The 21,818-nt window shown below is 38.9% G+C and overlaps 1 protein-coding gene across 1 annotated transcript in view; it reads left to right on the plus strand.

Moving 5' to 3' along the window:
• LOC103037437 (leucine-rich repeat transmembrane neuronal protein 4) overlaps window positions 1-20,396 on the plus strand; it is a 252,215-nt gene extending 231,819 nt beyond the window's left edge. Inside the window, exon 3 of the mRNA XM_049468635.1 lies at window positions 18,884-20,396. Within this exon, the coding sequence (XP_049324592.1) occupies window positions 18,884-19,225 (342 nt within the window). The 3' untranslated portion in view covers window positions 19,226-20,396. The remainder of the gene's footprint in view (window positions 1-18,883) is intronic.
• Window positions 20,397-21,818: the final 1,422 nt, after the last annotated feature.

Raw genomic sequence — 21,818 nt, forward strand, 5'->3', positions numbered from 1 at the left:
CTGACAATGAAGCAAAAATGAAATATTACATACATTTAAACAGGATGCATACAGATTTAAGAGGATGTAATAAGCTAAGATATATATATATATATATATATATATTTTTTTTTTTTTAATAAATTGGCAAAGGGACCAATAGAAATTGTTCAAAATATGATGTCCCAAAATTGTGTCCATATAATGTGTGTATATACATGTTTGTATCTGACAAAAATCTAAAATACTTTAAGACTTTAAAACGTATACAACAATATACATACTGTGCATAGTATATATTATATAAAAAGGTTTTGACCCCAAAATAAGGTGTCCCAACACTTTTGTCAATATAATGGGGTTATATAAGTTGCTGTTGAATAAAGACCTTGTATCTCCATATTGGCAACTTTAGAAGCAAAGGTCAAAGGTCATTTTGGAACATTTATATTAATTAATAATACGTTAAAAATACATTTAAATGAAATTGTTTAAAAAAAAAGGTATTGCTATAAAGTATATGAAACAATACTCAATACTTTTTGCCATATACTGTATAAGTGTTAAAGCTCTCTCTCTCTCCTTCTCTCTCTCTCTCTCTCTCTCTCTCTCTCTCTATATATATATATATATATATATATATATATATATATATATATATATATATATATATATATATACTTTTTTTTTTTTTTTTTTTAAGTGCTTCCCGTTGCTGTTTTCCGAGCTGAACCCTGTCAGGGAAAATAAAAACCCCAGGTTCACTAATATCAACAGTCTCGTTTATCAAAATATGAATATTTAAGGAGACACACATCTCAATATTTCATATTTCAATATTTCTTCCTCTCCAAATCACTGGAAGTGTTCTGTTTGCTCCACATCTTGTTTAAATAGCTGTCAGAATCCCGTGGTATCAGCTCAGCGCAGTCGGAGTTACACACCCGCAGGAAAGTTAGTTGTTATTGTGGTTCAGCACTGATTTGTAGTATTAAGGAGAAACGTGTGCTGCCTGAAAAACACATGGCTATAATTCAGATGTTTGACCAGGTAATAAATACAGGAGTAGCTCCAATAAACTCACTATGACACAAAGTTAACACACTACCATATCCACGTAATCATGACACAGCATTATATCAAAAATACTAAATTAAATTAATTCAATATAATATTTCCACCATCATTTTAAAGTCACTTTAATGTGACTTTAAACACTTAAAGTCTTAGTTAGCAAATGTTTGCAAGCATGGTTTCATTTCACAGGGTTGAATGCGACAGGTTTGAATGCTGCATGAATGGATGTTACAGGATGTTACAGGATTGAATGTCACAGGGCTTCATTTCGGAGAGTTAGATGTTCCATGGTTGAAGGTGACAGGGTTGAAAGTTACATGATTGAATGCTACAGGGCTTCATTTCACAGTGCTGGGTTTTGTAGAATTGAATTTTACAGGGCTTCATTTCACAGGGTTGGGTTTTATAGGATTGAATGCTACAGGGCTTCATTTCACAGGGTTGGGTTTTGAAGGATTGAATGCTACAGGGCTTCATTTCACAGTGCTGGGTTTTGTAGAATTGAATGTTACTGGGTTTCATTTCACAGGGTTAGGTTTTATAGGATTGAATGCTACAGGGCTTCATTTCACAGGGTTGGGTTTTGTAGGATTGAATGTTACAGGGTTTCATTTCACAGTGCTGGTTGTAACAGGTTTGACTGTTACAGGGCTTTATTTTATAGGGTTGGGTGTTACAGGATTGAATGATACAGGGCTTCATTTCACAATGTTAAATGTTACATGGTTGAAAGTTACAGGTTTGAATGTCACAGGGCTTCATTTTACAAGGCTGGGTGTTACAGGGTTAAATGATACAGGGCTTAATTTCTCATGGGTGGATGTTACAGGATTGAATGTTACAGGGCTTCATTCCACAGGGTTGCAAGTTAAAGATTGAAAGTTACAGGGTTGAAGGTCACATGGTTTCATTTCACAGGGTTTAAAGTTACAGGATTGAATGTTACAGGGCTTCATTTCAAAGGGCTAAATGTTACATGGTTGATTGTGACAGGGTTAAAAGTTACAGGGCTTCGTTTCACAGGGCTAAAAGTTACATGGTTGAAGGTTACATGGCTTCATTTCACAGGGTTGAATATTATAGGTTGGATTTACAGTAATAATGTTACGAGAATAGTCAAAGTTACAGGGATGAATGTTACAGAGTTGATGGCTAATGCCTTTCTATTCTTGGCACTTGGATTTCCTGACACTGACTGTCCTCTACTATATCAGTATCTCTGACTGGTCGGATGGTGTTCCAACTCAGACCAAGCTGACTTTGATTTCTGATCTGAGGCCTGGAGCCTCTCATTTATCAAATTGTCAGCTCAGCCCAAAACGCTAACATGTTTAACAATAAATGGAATCTGCTCTGACGTGGCTAGGCTAACTGTTGGCACTCTTGGCCTGATAGCTTCGTCGTTTGTCAGGCCTGTTGGCGTTTCTGCCCGGACTATCCCTTCATTGTCAGTCTGAGGCCCCTGCGGTCTTCGGCAGCTGCTCCCTATTCCCTTCTCTTTTTTTAGTCCTTCTCTCTCTCTCTCTCTCTTTTCTCTCTCTCTCTATCTCTCTTTCCTCGCTCCTCCCCCTGCTGCTTTTTTGGATTTGCTGCCGCTTGCCTGAGCTCGCCCTCAGACATGTGTTTTGCTCCACTGAAAACGTGTCTGGTGGCTTCACTGTCACACAGGCCCCCAGTGCAACATCTGTGTCATCTTCCCCGTACACGCCAGCGCCACATTAAATTTTCACACACTCGGGCGCACTCGCACACACACACACACACTCTTGTGCACTCTCTCTCTCTCTCGTTCTTGCGCAGACACTTTTAAGCACTTCCAGAGAACGATTTAACTGCTTTCAGCAGCAACGGAAATATCTGCCAAATTGTGATGAGTCATATTTGCCCTGAAATAGCGCCCTCGCCTTCTTCGCGGCCATATATATATAAATATATAAATATACAAATGTGCGAGTGCACAAATAAATAAATAAACCGCACTCTCACGCACAAACTTCCTATCAAACGCGACTTGATTTGCAGACGCGTCGCCTGCAAACACTATCCATTCAACTTGGTGACATCCCATAACACGACATCGCCCATTATCTCATTGCTCGGCCGCCGCTCGCATTCGAATGACAGGAATCGACTCATTGGCCCGTGAAAGTGAATGGTTTCTAACATACGCATTTACCTCATCCTTCCATCCGTCCCCTCCATCTGCCCCCTCGTTTCTGACAGCACACGTCGCAGAGCAAAACGACGACCGCTGCCGCCGCAACTGCCACCACCAAAACCATAATCAGCCTCATGCATAAATGCATCTGCCACGCTTTAGCATACCCATTTAGCATTTAGCATTGTCTATAAATCCATATAAATGATGAGTTTCTTTGATTTTACCAAATTGAAAACCTCTGGAATATAATCAAGAGGAACATAATTGATCGCAAGCCATCAAACCAAACTGAACTGCTTGAATTTTTTTGCACCAGGAGTAAAGGCATAAAGTTATCCAAAAGCAGTGTGTAAGACTGGTGGAGGAGAACATGATGCCAAGATGCATGAAAATATTGATTTCTAAACTCTTAAAACTTAACTATGATTATGAACTTTTTTATTTGCAATTTGGGCATTTATCTCATCCCTCCGTCCTTCCATCCCTCCATCCATCCCCTCCAGCTGCCCCCTCGTTTCTGACAGCACATGTCGCAGAGCAAAACAACGACCGGCGCCGCCACCATCACCGTCATCAACCTCATGCATAAATGCATCTGCCACGCTTTAGCACACCCAGGAAGAGCCCCCGCCAACCGTATGGCTGCATTAGCCGCCAGCCTGACCCTGTTTCTCCTTTTAGAAAGCGGTAAACACGCCGTGACAAACTCAGGCACAGAGAGACGCACTGAGTCAAGCGACGGACGGCCCAAGTCGTAAGGAATAATTAATGCACATGCCTGAACCGGCGCTAATGTGTAGAATGTGTAGAGTAGCTCCATGCGGTTGTTGCATCATCGTGGAAGTAAGGCGTGAAGTGCACATCAAACAGAGCTCAAGCGTGATAGATCAAAAGGGTTAAAGAGATGATGATGTTCAACGTTTTGCCTATTTTCCTACTTTCAAAAGGAATTCACCAGCTTTGATGCAATGAAGGCAGACATTATTATTTATTTTTCTCATGACCCACGACCGTCTAGACCTCTTAATGTGTCATAAAATGCATTTATTGGGAATTTAAAGGATCAATGCAAATGTATTATATTAGACATCTCTTGGAAGCAGGGCTTCAGCCAGTATTTTCTTCTTAGAATTAGAAGTCTGGTGCATTATTAACAAGGAATCGGTTTGTGTTTCATGCTCTGATGAGCTCAGAGGGTTTGGAGTACATTAGCCATGATGCAAATAGACTTGATCAATAGGGTTGGCGCTGCGCTAGAAGAACTACAAGCTACAAGCTTTGCGATTTTGTTAAAAAATATAGCTTAAAACCATTAAAAATATCTAGCAATGAAATAAAGATCAAATTACATAAACAAGAGAAAATAAGATAATAGTTAAGTTGAATATTCCTATAACATTCTGACAACAAAACTTGATTTAAGGGTATTTAATTAGTTAAGATTCAGACCAACGCTCGCGAGAACTGCGACCTGCTTTCCGACCTTTAGTTCTAACATTTCTACAAGGACTACTGGTTCATTCTTTACAAACTAACACACAGACACTCTGGCAGAAGCTGGAAAGAGACCGAATACTTCTGTGAAAGCCAGAAAACGAGAAAGAGAAACTAATCGGCCTGAAACATTTATTACACTCTGCAACTGTAGGGGGAGCCCGCGAGCACAAAATCTCAATCCTACCTAGTGGAGCTTTAGCACTTTATTAATATGAACTTGTTTTCTTTGCATTATTTGAGGTCTGAAAGCTCTGCATCTAAATCACAATATTTTTATTTGGAATTTGAATACAAAGCAAAATTTATTTAAGCTTATATTATAAGCTCTCCCTTCAATTGGCTGGGTTACGGCACTGCGGCAGCTCACAGGAGCCTCATAACTTAGCTTAGCCTAGCCTAACCTAGCCTAGCTTAGCTTAGCTTAGAACTGTAACAAGACCTTTGTATTAATTCCAGACAGTTTTCCAGACAGTGCCGCAGTGTGTTAATGCTGTTATGTCTTTTATTTTCCCTGTTTTCCCAGTGGCGCCTACTGTTGACATTGAGTAATTATTTATGTCTATGATAGTTTAATACCTACTTTAACACACCTGAATAACAAAGCCCCCCACTGTCCCGTCGCTCCTCGTCGGACCCCTGCAGACTGTCTCGACGGTGATGGACAGGACGCCGGTGCCGGGGTAATGGAGCAGGAGACAGGGAGTCAGGGCGAACGCACCATGTACCGCTCCAAATTACAGCACCAGCAGCTCCACGAGTGTGTGTAGCGTAGTGTAGTGACAAATAATATGAAGGCTTTAGTCTGTTACACACTCGCCGTGACACTCACAAGCGTGTGTGTGTGTTCTGAACGCTGACTGAGCCTAGCCACCTGTTTCACAAGATACTCCGTCTGCACGTGGATGCACACGGTTATCTGCATGGCCTCAGTGCTTCTTATACACACACACACACACACACACACATATACAGCGAGGAGTGTATTATCAATCAGTGCGGCTTCTCTCCACGAGAATGAAAAGAACAATGTAAGCCAATTAAGCCACTTCATCGCTCGCCGTGTGCCCGTCTGAGACGAACAGCTAATTCCATTACCACCGACTTCCTACCGCTCGCAGTTCACTCCACCAATCACTGAGCCCGGGCGAGTGGGCGAGTAGGCGAGTGGGTGAAAGGGTGAGCAGGTGAACATGCGAGGGTTTCTGCAGCTATGCCATGCTGACTGATACCCTTGCCTGGCACTGCCACACACAGCCAGACACATACTTACACTTACACTTGTTGTACTATAGAGATTTGGGTAGGTCCAGTAGCTATTAACCCTTTTAGACCTAAATTATTATTGTTCCAGTTTTTATTTTAGCCTAAAAAACTTTTATTTAACTTATTATTTGTTTCACAAATAATGGATAGGGATAATGATAGGGATTCGTTTTGATTAAAGCTGTATTTTGTAGATGTGGATTTAATACTTAGTTAATATTTAACAGAAAATTTTAGTTAGCATGACTTTTAGCACATGACTATTTTGCTTTAATGTGATGCTGTAATCTGATTGGCTACTAACTCCACGATTGAAGCGTAATGATGAATAGAAGACTCCAGAAGCCTCGGGGCAGGAGCATCGCAGTCTTTCGACTCTCATGTAACTGTAACAGGAATGGAACTTTAATTAGTTGGCAATCCATCAATTTTTTTATCGTATTTTTATATGTTCATAGTAAAGATTAAACTTTGAGGTTCAGAGCTAGTGAGCAGCACGATGCACTCACAGTCTAAAAGGGTTAAAAACACTCATTATTACAGGTTTAACACATGTTTAATGCACGTGTAATGCATGTGTAGCGCATGTGTAATGCATATGTAATGCATGTGTAATTCATGTGTAATGCATGTGTAATACATGTGCAACGCATGTGTAATGCATATGTAACGCATGTTTAATTCATGTGTAATGCATGTGTAATACATGTGCAACGCATGTGTGATTCATGATTAGCGCATATTTAACACAACAAGGAAGAAGTGCACATGTCTGATAACATGCGCGGTGCTATTTTGATGCTGCTTGATCATCTTTGGTCTTCACTACAGGCATCACTTTGAGAGCTTTTCATTGGTTGGTTTAACGGCACTGCAGCAGCTCACAGGAGCCTCATAGCCTAGCTTAGCCTAGCCTAGCCGGGGCCCTATCCATTTATGACTCTCATGAACACATACACACACATACACACATGTGGGTACACACACACACACACACACACATGGCAGATTTATGTCGAATCCAGTTGAATCCAATGGTTTGGAGTTAAGAAGCAATAATTAATCCACATGCACGTTGACAGCCTTTAATTGGTTGGTTTATGGCACTGCATCTGCTCACAGGAGCCTAATAACTTAGACTAGCCTAGCCTAGCCTAGCCTAGCACGTACACACGCACACAGTGTTATTTATGTGGAATGCAGTGAAATGGTAATCCACAGGCACTTTAACAGGCTTTAATTGGTTGGTTTATGGCACTGCAGCTGCTCACAGGAGCCTCAGAACCAGAACCAGAATCTTAGCTTTGCTTAGCCTAGCCTAGCTTAGATCTGTAACAATACCTGAGTATTCACTCTTGTTTTCCAGACAGTGTCGTGCCACTGTGTAAGGTTACATAATTGAAGTCCTTTAACCAGTGATCCTAACTTTTCTGAATGAACACTCCGATTAGCACTTTAACAGAACAATGCTCATCCATATATTGCATTCTTCATCTCAATAGCTTGACTTGTAGACAAACATATACATATAAAAATGTGTGGGATGCTATTGGATGCTCTACAAACACTCCCAACCACCCCTACCGCACAATTTGTGTGTGAGAATTGTGTTTGTAAGAATGTTGGAGCTGTACGGATCTGACAGATTATCGCAGGACTCCATTAAGAACCTCTACAACTCTCTACATTGCTGAGATGTCTGGCGTGTTGAGTGACCAATGTGTTACACATACGTTGCACGCTACTTCTGTGTAGCTTAATATATATGGCCAATAATATGGCACATGCACACAGACACACACACATACAATTATATATCCCAGCCCAGATTTACCACTCTATTTCTGGTGCATGCCACACACTTTTATCCTCACACATGCAGACATGTGCATGCAGAGATAAACACACACACACACACACACACACACACATTCACTCATGGTTTTTGCCTTATCTATCTCTGACTCACGTAAACACTCACACACACTCACACACTCTTGCACACACACATGTACACACACAGAGGGCAGATTTATGTGGAATGCAGGGAAATGGTTTGGAATTAATAAGCGATAATTAATCCACAGAACCTGACGAGAGAGAGAGAGAGAGCAGAGAGAGAGAGAGCAGAGGTAGAGAAACAGAAATACAGAGCAGAAAAACCTGTGTGTGTGTGTGTGTGTGTGTGTGGACGGACTAATCCGCTGAGTGCCCATAATGTAATGAGTAAGCCCGGCTTAAGGGAGTCCATTTAAAAGGAGTATCAATGCTCACTTATTAACCCTTTAAACCCTGAGGGCATGCTTGTGTTTACCAATAATAATAATAATAATAATAATAATAATAATAATAATAATAATTTATTAGATTTTGTAAAATGCAAAAGCAAAACAAAACCTATGTCGAATAAAAAGAAAATCTTCTTTATCTTTAATGTCTTGGCTTGAATAAAGAGCATCTGTAACTTCATAAAATCCCACGTACTGAATATTTAATACCAGATACTGGATAATAGATCTAAAGATTAATAACAGAATAATACAGATTTGGTTTCAGGGGTAAAGGAATCTGAATGCTTCATAGGGTTTACTTTAGAATTACAGCTGGACATGGATGGATGGATGGATTAATAAAGGGATAGCTAGGTATATTTATTAAGTTAATATATATATATATATATAGGTTATAAGATGGGTGGATGGCTGGACAGATGTTCCATATAATGGATGGATGGATAGATTGATGGATTGAAGGATTGATGGATGAAAAGATGTTCCATTAGATAAATGGTTGGTTTGATGGATGGATGGATTGAATGCATTCACAGATGACTTGATGGATGAATGGAGAAATTAAGCAATGGTTAAAAATATTAATGGATGGATGGATTTAATGACAGATGGTTGGTTTCATAAATGGATAAATGGTTGAATGAATAAATGGATAGGTTAATAGATGAATGGACAGGGGCAGGATGATAGATCTTTGGGAAGATGTATGCTTGGCTGAATGGATAGAGCAATAGAATCAATGGACAAAAAAGGATAAATAGACTAATAGAGGCAGATGAATATGCAGATATAAGTAATATATACGTATAGATGAATGGATTAATGGATACATTTTGATAGATATATGGATGGATGAAAGAGTGAGTGGAGAAATAATGGGTGGCTTGACAGATTAAATGAGGTTGGATGGATTAATGATGGGATGAATGGATAGATTTTCAGTTGGACAGACTGACAAACAGACAGAAAGCATTTTATTATATACAGCTCTACACTTTCTTTACCTCTTTACTTCTTCATTCCATTCTTCCCCAAGCATTCCTCCCAGTCCTCCTCACTAACAGCATGCTGAGGAATGCTCTTAGTTTTGTACTAGTATTCAACCCTGTTGGGCCCCGCCCCCTCCTCCTCCTCCGCCCCGCCCCCTGTGCTGGGTCCTGGTTGGCTGTGGTATCGGCAGGTCCTCCAGCAGTTGACGGGTTGTGACCTCTGGTACTGAGACGGGCGGGCGGTGCCAGAGCTGTCACAGACAGGCAGTGTGTGAGCAGATGAAGTGATTTGCTGTGCCAGTAAACCGTGCCCGCTGCTAACCAACACACTGGCACTGCCCATCTGCTGCAGCACAGCCAGCTCAGACTCTCCACCACCCAGCACCATCTCCACATCTTCAGATTTTCACATCTCCACGTGATCATCGACTACATTACTACACAGGAAATTTTGCAGTGTTAAATCAACACTTATTAGTGTTAAACTTTACACTCGCAGTTTTAATTTAACACTAACAGTGGTAATTTAACACTGCAAAATTTCCTGTGTACATATCAATATGTACAAATAGTTAAATAGATGGATGGAAGGATGGGTGGATGGATAGATGGATGGATGGATGGATGGATAGTTGAACAGAGCATAGATGGATGAATGAATAGATGGATATATAGATGGATGGATGGATAGCTGAACAAAGAATGGATTGATGGATGGATTGATATCTTAATTAAATTCCTTAAATTCCTAAATTTCCTTTGGGATAAATAAAGTATCTATCTATCTATCTATCTATCTATCTATCTATCTATCTATCTATCTATCTATCTATCTATCTATCTATCTATCTATCTATAAAATGTATTACACACTATAATATATGGGCACATCTAGGTGGATGGATGGATGGATGGATAGTTGAACAGAGAACAGATGGATGGATAGATTGTAATCTTAATTAAAATTTATTACACACTATAATATATGGGCACATCTAGATGAATGGATGGATAGTTGAACAGAGCATAGATGGATGGATTGATGGATGGATGGGTGAAGGATGGATAAATGGAAGGGTGGATGGATAAATGGATGGATGGATAGATGAATAGTTGAACAGAGCATAGATGGATGGATGGATGGATGGATATAATGGATGGATAGATGGATAGCTTAACAAAGAATGGATATAATGGGTGGATTGATGCCTTAATTAAAATGTATTACACACTATAATATATGGGCACATCTAGATGGATGGATGGATAGTTGAACAGAGCATAGATGGATGGATGGATGGGTGAAGGATGGATAAATGGAAGGGTGGATGGATGGATGGATAGTTGAACAGAGCATAGATGGATGGATGATATATAATGAATTGATGGATGGATGGATGGATGGATGGATGGATAGCTGAACAAAGAATGGATATAATGGATGGATTGATATCTTAATTAAAATGTATTACACACTATAATATATGGGTACATCTAAATGATTGGATGGATGGATGGATAATGGAGGAATTTATGGATGGATAGATGAATGGACAGCTGAACAAAGAATGGATTGATGGATGGATAAATGGATGGATGCATATCTTCCTTATAATGCATAGAATATAAAAATGAATACATCTAGATTAATGGATGGGTAGTTGAATAGAGGATTAGTGGATGGATATCTTAATTACAACATATTACACACTATAGAATCCTACATTGGAAACACCAAGTTGCTGACAAGAGGATGATAGATAGATAGATAGATAGATAGATAGATAGATAGATAGATAGATAGATAGATAGATAGATAGATAGATAGATAGATAGATAGATAGATAGATAGATAGATAGATAGATAGATAGATAGATAGATAGATAGATAGATAGTGTTCTTTAATGTATACAAGTTTAAATAAAGGTTGATTGATTAATTTAGCTATTATCAGAGATATATGAGCAGCAACTCATTGCATCTACAATCATGAAATAGAGCTTTTCTGGGAGTCTGTGCATTAATTTTAGATTAAAATGCAGAAAGTGAAGATAAATGAGTTAATCAATGTTGGATGTACCAATGGGTTCTACTGCAGTTCTACAGGGAACTCAGCACTTTAATAATATTAAAACAATGCAGAAATTATTACTATAATAATGTGCATCTGTTCACTGGTTCGCTTCATTTCTCTGCAGTATGATTTACTAGTGTTTGTGGATCAGATACCTTTTTTATAAGAAGTCCTGATCCAGTTTCTGTTCTTCCCCTCATCTGATTCCAGTTTCATAATGCTGATTATCAGCCAAGACCTAAAACTCAGATCCAATATTTACATTTTTCATAGGATATACACCCAAACAGTTTAGATCAGATATTCTACTCTGCTAATTAATGCTAAAATGACTATTTTATGGTGCGTTTAATATTAATATTTAGCATGATCCAGTTTGATTGACCTCCCTGATGATTTAGCTGAAAGGCTGCAGTAAAATAACTTATTTTGTCAATTATTTTTATATTTACACAGATAATGGTGTAGAGGAGTGGAGAAAGAGGCTGATTTATATTGGTTTAAAATTCTGATTAACCCTTTCAGACACACACAGATCATTTATTTCAAATAATATTAATTTGCTAGTTTAAATTAACTCTTATGAGGTTGAATTTAACACAGCATTTTAATGACATTTGGTCCCATTTGCTGGAGAATTAGTGTTAAAAAAGAAACAAAACGAAAAAAACAAAAATAAGAATAAATATTGTACAATTAACTCAACATATTATGGATTAACTCTATAACTTTAGAACTATCACTATGCTATGATAACTAATGAAAACGTTTGGTAAATCAACTTTTTTTTTCTTCAGTGCAGTGGGCGGGGCTAATCTGCTGTTTGATTGGCCGATAAATGTCTAATCTGATGGACAACAGGTCCCAATCTGCATAAGGTGCAAGAATACACAACGTGATGTCCATTTCAAAGGACACAGTGTCTAAAAGGGTTAATCTATTTATAATGTATTTAATTTCTGCATCATTTCTATTGGTCCACTCAATATAAAATGGTCAGGCAATGTGTAGAACCGCTTGTTCTGGAATTATGTTAAACAGCGTGTTTTTGATCTGACAGCGATGCTCTTCTTGCGTCATTGTTTCACTGAAGTTACGATACTCGTACGCGAGAGCGGATGAAGCACGGCGTAACCAACCTCTGGGTTCTACGCCCATCCCGCCCATCCTCTCGCGCGCCTCGTTAACTCTCCGGAGACTCGCACCACCGCGCTGTTTTGTTTGTGTTTCTCTGTCAGAAGTCTCTTTGTAGAAGTGTTGTCTGTCACGCAGACGCAGTCGTTCGTCCGGGAACTCGCTTAATTTGCAGCGACTGCCGTCGCGCTCGTATCACTGCCGTCGCGCTCGCTTCACCGGCTGCTCGTTTCCAACCTCTGGTAATTGGGCCCTTTTAAAGCAATCCGCTGCAGGAGGTTCTGGGAAAACACTCAGAGTCACGCCACCAGCGCTCCATTACCAGTCTGTTTGCTGTAGTTTGCGTGAGAATGTGTGTGTGTGTGTGTGTGTGTGTGTGTGTGTGTGTGGATGCATGTGCTGTAGATAAACTGTATATAAATAGATTTTCTATTCATTACATAACATTACATTACATTACCAACGGAAATTTGGAATCGCCAATACATGTTTACAATCAAATCAAAGCTCTTAGTTACTTAAAGGAATGGAATTACCATGGAAACCATTGGGAAAATTTGAAATTTCTATTTAAACATTTGAAATTTTTCTTTAAAATATTAGAATTTATGTGCAAAAGGTAATTGTTATTAAAAACCTTTACATTTTGAAATCAAATACGATGTCCATGTAAACTGATGAAACTTGATGAAATCTTATATTAATATAACTATTAATAAACTAACGTTTTAAAGGTCTGTCATTTTTTAAACAACAAAAAAAACACACCTTTAAAATCTTAGAATTTCTATTTCTGGAATTACCATGCAAACCAATTATTTTTCATATAACAAAATGGAATTATCTGTAAATGATTCACATTTATTAAATTTATCATGTAAAATAAAATGGAATTGCCATGTAAACTAATAACACATTTTAATTTACAAATTAATATAACTAAATTACTTTTCAAAGGTTTATCAAAAAAAAAAAAAAAACACCTTTTAAATCTTAGAATATCTATTTGTGGAATTACCATGAAAAAATATTGGAATAACCAATTTCTGTGCAACATTTCAGGATTGCTATTAAAACTTTTACATTTATCATGAAAAAGAAAAAAAACATAAAATCTTTGAAAATCTTTAATTTATTGAAAATTCTGTGCAAATGTTCAGAATTTACATTAAACCTTTAAATTGCTCAAGTGAAAAAAAGGAATTAGTATGTAAACTTTTAAGATTATCGTTTGAATCATTAATATAACTAAATTGCTGTTGAAAAGTAAAAAAAAAGTCATGCAAAAGTTTGAAATTTCTATGTCTGGAATTACCTTGAAAAAGATTTGAATTGTATGCAAATGATTGGGATTTCCATGTAATAAATTTTCATCATTTTCATTGAAATGGTTTGGCTTTCCATGTAAAAATGTATAATTATCATTCAGTATCATTCAGTATCATTCAGTATCATTCAGCATTGTGAATGACCCCACTCATCCCTCACACGAACTGTTCTCCCTCCTGCCTTCGGGAAGAAGGTACCGCAGCATCCGGTCCAGCACGACCAGATTCTGCAACAGCTTCTACCCCCAAGCCATCAGACTCCTTAACTGCAGAGACTGAACTGATGTTTTTTCTGTACATGCACACACACTCTTACCCCACTTACCCCAGAAAATGGAAAGCACTAGAGGTAATTACTACCTCACTGGACTCTATTGCACACTGTGTAATAGAGGTAATTACTACCTCACTGGTCTTTTTTGCACACTTTTTGCACACTGCATAATTTGCACACTGTCTTGTTATTTATTATTCTTTGTCTGTATTGTGTTGTATTGTCTGTCTGCACTTTTGTACTGTTGCACTATTGTTCTGTCTACACTGTGTTTATGTGCACCATGGTCCCTGGAGGAACGTTGTTTCGTTTCACTGTGTACTCTGTATATAGCTGAAATGACAATAAAAACCACTTTGACTTTGACTTTGACAGTATACAGTTTTTCTACATTCTATACACACAAAATGTGGAACTATACACACAAATCCAAAAACATTAAGCTCATGTGTCGACATTGTGACTCCAAACTGCTAAACTCTAAACACAATTTTATATGTTCTCACTCAAATATCATTCTAAATCCCAGCTTTACAAATCACTAAACACAAATTACATCATTTAGAAAACCTTGGTCACCTAAGAATCACTGACCTTCTAATACAAAACCCTAATTAGTATAAAAGAGGCCTTAAGTGACTGATACAGGTGTTAGGCGAGATGATGGAGCAACAGGAAGAGTCAGAGTAAGAGGACGAGAAAGAGGAAGAGGAAGGCAAATATGAGGCAATCTTTCAAGGATTGTCGATGTCCCTGGGCAGCGTGGTGGAAACATCACCATGTGTGCTGCCATTGGTCACCATGGGGTCCTACATCACCATGCACAACTTGGTCCTTACAGTTTTTCCCAAATGTTTACACAAAAAATGTGGAACTATGCACACGAATCCAAAAACATGAAGCTCATGTGTCAACATTGTGACTCCAAACTGCTAAACTCTAAGCACAATTTTATATGTTCTCACTCAAATATCATTCTAAATCACAGCTTTGCAAATCACTAAACACAAATTACATCATTTAGAAAACCTTGTTCACCTGAGAATCACTGGCCTTCAAATACTAAACTCTAATTACCAAGTAGTCTCACACAAGTTGCAGCTTTGTAAACTTAATTAGCAGAACGTTTCAATCATTTGTCAGAGTATAAAAGAAGCCTCACGTGACTGATACAGCCCTCCTCCGTTGTCATCTGGGATAATGTAAGTTTCCACTGGGCAGCTCTGGTCAGTGATTGGTTCTCTAAATCCACAGTTTGTTGTGCTGCACCTTCCACCATATTCCCCATCTCTCAATTCATTAGAGGAATTATTTTCTGCATGGAGGTGGAAAGTGTACAAACGCAGACCCCACGAGCGTGTGGCTCTACTTCATGTAATGGAGGAGGCATGTGATGACATCCACACAGATGATTGCCAAAGATGGATTTGCCATGCAAGGCATTTTTCCCCCGCTGTTTGGCGAGGGAGAATATTGCAGCTGATTTAGATGAGGTCTTCTTGCCTGACCGATATCAGGGGTCTAAAGAACAGTGCTCTGTTTCTTTGCATTTTGCAATAAATACAGTTTTGTGTCCTCTTTGTATGTGAATTTTCCTTATCATGTTTCTCATTGTGAAAATAGGTGAAAATTACAGTTTTGCAACATTTTACATACAGTACATATAGCTTATATTTGTGTAGTACTGTAAATGGGGGGGTCCTACACCACACCAAATACAGTTTTTCCCAAACGTTTAAACGCATTTCTAAAAACTTGGCTCAGTTTCTCAAAACTCTAAACACAAACTGAAAATTATTAACTCCTTTGTTGAAACTCTACAAATCTCCAGCAAAACTGATTCCTTCCACCAAAACAACACACACAGATATTTTATGCTTATCTCTTACACAGCATCAAATACACACTGACAAGATAAATTCAAAGCACTATTATCAGAAGTATTTGGTTATGTTTTTGACTTCATGAGGCCGCTGTACAAATTCAAATGCAGAAAAGTCCATGGAAACATGTTGGCTTTCTGTTGTTTTTATTTATTTGGTGTGGTGTAGGACCCCCCCATTTACAGTACTACACAAATATAAGCTAGATGTACTGTATGTAAAATGTTGCAAAACTGTAATTTTCACAATGAGAAACATGCAGGAAAATTCACATACAAAGAGGACACAAAACTGTATTTATTGCAAAATGCAAAGAAACAGATCACTGTTCATCAGACCCCTGATCTCGATCAGGCAAGAAGACCTCATCTACATCAGCTGAAATATTCTCCCTCGCCAAACAGCGGGGGAAAAAATGCCTTGCATGGCAAATCCATCTTTGGCAATCATCTGTGTGGATGTCATCACATGCCTCCTCCATTACATGAAGTAGAGCCACACGCTCGTGGGGTCTGCGTTTGAACACGTTCCACCTCCATGCAGAAAAGAATTCCTCTATTGGATTGAGGAAAGGGGAATATGGTGGAAGGTGCAGCACAACAAACTGTGGATTTAGAGAACCAATCATTGACCAGAGCTGCCCAGTGGAAACTTACATTATCCCAGATGACTACATAGTATGGCTGTATCAGTCACGTGAGGCCTCTTTTATATTCTGACAAATGATTGAAACGTTCTGCTAATTAAGTTTACATAGCTGCAACTTGTGTGAGACTACTTGGTAATTAGGGTTTTGTATTTGAAGGTCAGTGATTCTCAGGTGAGCAAGGTGTACTAAATGATGAAATTTGTGTTTAGTGATTTGCAAAGCTGTGATTTAGAGTGATATTTGAGTGAGAACATAAAAATTGTGCTTAGAGTTTAGCAGTTTGGAGTCACAATGTTGACACATGAGCTTCATGTTTTTGGATTTGTGTGCATAGTTCCACATTTTTTGTGTAAACATTTGGGAAAAACTGTAAATAAAAACAACAGAAAGCCAACATATTTCCATTGACTTTTATGCATTTGAATTTGTACAGCGGCCTCATGAAGTCAAAAACATAACCAAATACTTCTGATAATAGTGCTCTGAATTGATCTTGTCAGTGTTTATTTGATGCTCTGCAGGAGATAACTGTATGTGTTGTTTTGGTGGAAGGAATCAGTTTTGCTGGAGATTTGTGGATTTGTTTCAACAAAGCAGTTAATCATTTTCAGTTTGTGTTTAGAGTTTTGAGAAACTGAGCCAAGTTTCTAGAAATGCATTTAAACATTTGGGAAAAACTGTATTGGAATTATGTGGAATAAAGTGTAGAATCACCGGCTGCTCGTTTCCAGGTTCTGGTAATTGGGCCCTTTTAAAGCAATCCACTGCAGGGGGATCTGGGAACACTCAGAGTCACGCCACCAGCGCTCCATTACCAGTCTGTTTACTGTAGTTTGCGTAAGAATGTGTGTTTGTGTGTGTATTTTGTGTGTCTGTGTGTGTATGTATATATCGTGTGTTTGTGTAGGAATGTATGAGAGGTAGAAGAGAAGAGCTGTAACAGTGTATAAGTGTGTGTGTGTGTGTGTGTGGTATCAGTACAGGCTGGAGAGATGTGTGTGTTCTGTGTGGATCAGTGTTCAGCAGTGTGTGAACTCCTCAGTGTGTGTACTGATGTACTGATATCTGCGTGTGCACCTCTACTGTATTTACGGTGCTGAACAGATACAGATAAAATTTTCATTCTTAATATCAGAACTATCAGTAAAAATGTGCAATTATTAATTAGTGTTTAGAATTACGAACCAATGCTCTGATCCATTTAAAAATCCATATAAACATTTAGAATTAGCATGTAGAATTACTATATTAAAGTACTGATATAAACAAAAGTTTTGATTTCCCATTTAAAAGATTGGGATCTCTATGGTATACCAATGGAAACAATTGGAATTATCATTCAAAAGATTAATACAAGCATTATAAATGTATGAATTGCAATTATGTGGTTGGACTTTTAATTTAGAGGTTTAGAATTGCCAATCAAAAATGGGTATAACCATACAAAAGAAGTGATCATTAAAATTTTGCAATTACCATGCATAAGAATGTTATAACCATTCAACAAGTTTACATTTTGACTTTGAATTATGATTTGAAATAATTATGATTTGATTGATGTGCAAAAGATTAGAATGATCATTTTAGGCGACCTTTAAAAAATGGGAATTTTTATGCAACCGATTTGAATGACTATTATAATGTTTCTAATTTCCATGCAAACAAATAAAACTACCATCTACAAAGAATTACAAAATATTTGGCAAACTATGATGACACAATAAAATTTCTGTCTCTTTTCTTTGTGTACTTTGTGTATTATTTTACTTTTTATGCATTTAATATGGTTTTAGACTTCTATTAATTGTTAGCTACATTCACCTCATATCTCCAGTTCCAATCATAAAAATAATAAAATTCAGTAAATATAATATGTAATATAATATAATACATTTTGTCTTGGGCCCTTTTATAAATCAATGTCATTGCACTTTTTTTAATTATGTTAATTAATTAACTGTTAATTATTGAATGACCATTAGAAACATCTACTGCACGGCTCCGTTTACAGATAGATCTTTAGATCTTTGTATAGAAAGCTTTTTATACCCTTATATATTTTCTATTCTTCTGTGTTTTAATTTATGTTTGAATATGTTTCTTATTGTATTGTGTTGTTGCTGCTGGATGCCTAAATTAGATTCGGGATAAATAAAGTATCTCTCTATCTAAACTGCACAAAATATGGAACAATTCAAATATTATAAAATCCTTTCTTCTCTTGTTTTTTTTCCTCCCTCCTCTTCCTTTTCCTCTCTCCTCTATCCCTCTATCCATCTCCAGGTCCCTCACCAGATGAGCGCTCTGACCTTCTACCGCTATGAGCAGCCCGTGGTGGATTACTGCCAGGCCCACCAGCCTCTGCGTCTCAACATGAGCTACGAGGGTCCGCCGCAGGGCCTGGAAGGGCTGGACGAGTTAGCGCCCCGCGAGAGGAGCACCATCCAGACCGTGGCGCTGCCCGCGGTGCCCCCGTCCGGCTCGGGCACCCTGGGGCACCCGCGCTCCCCGCCAACCATCCGAGCTCCGGGCGAGGGGCCCAGCATCCCGTATCCCAGTACAGAACGCTCCATAAGCTACCCGACCACTGAGCGGCCCACCAGCACCCTCACGTTCGGACGCTAACCCCCTAGCGCTAAAGTTAAAGCACCAGGCGAGAGGGTGAGGGGCAGATCTTTGGTGCGGGTACATTGTCCCAATGTTCTACACTCCAAGAGGGGGTAAAACTGTGTGAAGTGTGTGAAGAAAACTTCTTCTTCTGACACTCCTGACACATCTGGACACGACTGGATGCTAATGCTAATGCTAACGTTAATGCTAATAGTAATGCGCCACACTACAAGGAGGATGAGGATGGATGTACGAGAGGCTGTTCTTTTGTTTGGAGATACAAATCCAGGATTAGGAAAAAGGAAAGGGGCGCAAAAACTTCAGGAGGATTCTTCTTCTACTTTAGCCTCTTCTTCTTGAACTTCTTCTTCTCGGAGCGAACTTCTTCTGAGTCTTCTAGATGAGCTGGGGAAACGAAATAATGGAAAACAACACACATGCACACACTTTCACACACCGAATGAACGAATGGGTTCCAGAAAATGGCCAAGAGATTCAGACGCTCAATACAAGCCCGTTGCAGCGAGCTCCATGTACGGGAGATGGGATTCCATTTCATTTGTGTTCCTCTATTCTCCTTTTTGCTTTATCTTTTCCTTTGTGTTTTTTTTCTCTTCTCTCACTGCAAACACACTCTTTCTAAGTCCTACTCAATGGGAAATTGAAAGCCGATGCAACATGCATGGCGCGTTAAACATCGCTTTGGTTCCCCATTCTGCCTCTTCTTCTTCGCAACAGCCCAACAGGACGTCTCCTCTGAGGAGCTGATAATGGCGATTCGCTCACGCTGCGAGAAGAATGAAAAGGAATGTGCAATAAACAAGTTTTTTTTTTCCTCTCTGTCTGTGGTGGAGAAAGGGGAGATCGAGAAAGGGGTGGAGAGGAGGGAGGGGTGGGGAGAGGGCGGAAAGTCGAAAGAAAAGGAGGGCAGCATGGGAGAGAGGGAATGAAACAAATTAATATTTACCCGAGCTCAGAGACCTCTCGCTGTTATTCTCATTTAAGTTAGCAGTCAGCGGTCATAAATGGTGTCATTATTTGATTAAAAAGATGTCCGTTCAGACATGAGCCTTTCAGATGTAGAGAAGAAGAGAGGACGAGACAGATAGAGACAGACTGAGAAAGATAGAGAAAAAAAAGAGAGAGAGAAGGAGGGCGGGAGCTGGATTAGCCGGACAAGCTCCCTTGACTCCCGATCTCCTGCAGGTGTGCTCTCCTACCAAAGATCAAGTGTTCTTTTAGATGTTTTAGCTAGTGTACAGCTCGAAATGTCAAATATCGAACCTACAGATACGAACACTTGTAAGTTCCAGGCCCAACACTTTGACTCCCGACCAGTCCCCAGATCTCCCAAGTCAGTAACTTGTTGAACTTGAACCTTGGCTGGGGCTCAAAGTCCCTGGTTCGATATTGGAGGAGGTCTGCTGCCACTGTAGGCTTGAACTTAAGTTAAGGCCAGTTGAAGTTAACCCAAGACAATGATGCATCCCTACCAATTACAGACCGTCTTGGCCTCTTTTGGTGCTCAAAAGTGGTTCCTGGTATAATCAAGTACCCAGGTTACGTTCCTTCATGGGACCAATTTAAGTTAACCAAATACAGTGATGCATCTGTGACAAGAGGGCTCAAGAGGTTCCTGGTTCAATTGATTTCCTGGAGAATCAATTGATGATACACCAAGAGTTATGTTCCTTCTGTGAACCAATTGAAATTAACCCAATATGACCATGCAGCCCTACCAATTAGGCACCATCTTGGTAAGATAATGTTAAAAGTATGGCAAACCAATAAGGCTTCAATGTCTCATGGTGTGGTGGCTTGGTCAGAGCTCAAGAGGTTCCTGGTTCAATCGATTGCATGGAGAATCAATTGCTCATCCACCAAGAGTTATGTTCCTTCTTTGAATCAATTGAAGTTAACCCAATATGATGCATCCCCAACCAATTAGGCACCATATTGGTAAGATAATGTTACATGTATGGCAAACCAATAAGGCTTTGAAGTCTAATGTTTTGGTGGCTTGGCCTGGGCTCAAGAGGTCCCTAGTTAAATTGATTGCCTAGAGAATCAATAGTTGATTTACCAAGAGTTACGTTGCTTCTGTGAACCAATTGAAATTAACCCAATATAACCCACCAATTAGGCACTATCTTGGTAAAATAATTATAAAAGTATGGTAAACCAATAAGGATTTGAAGTCTAATGGTTTGGTGGCTTGGCCTGGGCTCAAGAGGTTCCTGGTTCAATCGATTGCCAGTTGAATCGATTACTGGTTCATCTTTCCTAAGGCCAGCTTCAAGTGTAGCCTAGAACTTAAAGTAGTCAAATTAAAGTAGTCCATTATGGCCATGCATCCCTACCAATTAGGGGCAATCTTGGTGAGTTGCCATTGAGTCAAGCCTGGTCTAGGCTTGGTCTAGGTTCATTCAAGAGGTTCCTGGCTCAGTTGATTGCCTCCAGATCGATTGGTGTTGGCTCACCAGAAGTTTCGTTCATTCACAGAATCAGGGAACAGAGCTAGACAGTTGTGTTTGTATTTGAGTATGTGTGTATGTATTTGCTGGCTGTTTAAAAAAAAAGTAGAAAGTCATTTGCCTGAAGTCAGTCT

The sequence above is a fragment of the Astyanax mexicanus genome, chromosome 20, assembly GCF_023375975.1.
Source record: "Astyanax mexicanus isolate ESR-SI-001 chromosome 20, AstMex3_surface, whole genome shotgun sequence".
Taxonomy (NCBI): domain Eukaryota; kingdom Metazoa; phylum Chordata; class Actinopteri; order Characiformes; family Acestrorhamphidae; genus Astyanax; species Astyanax mexicanus.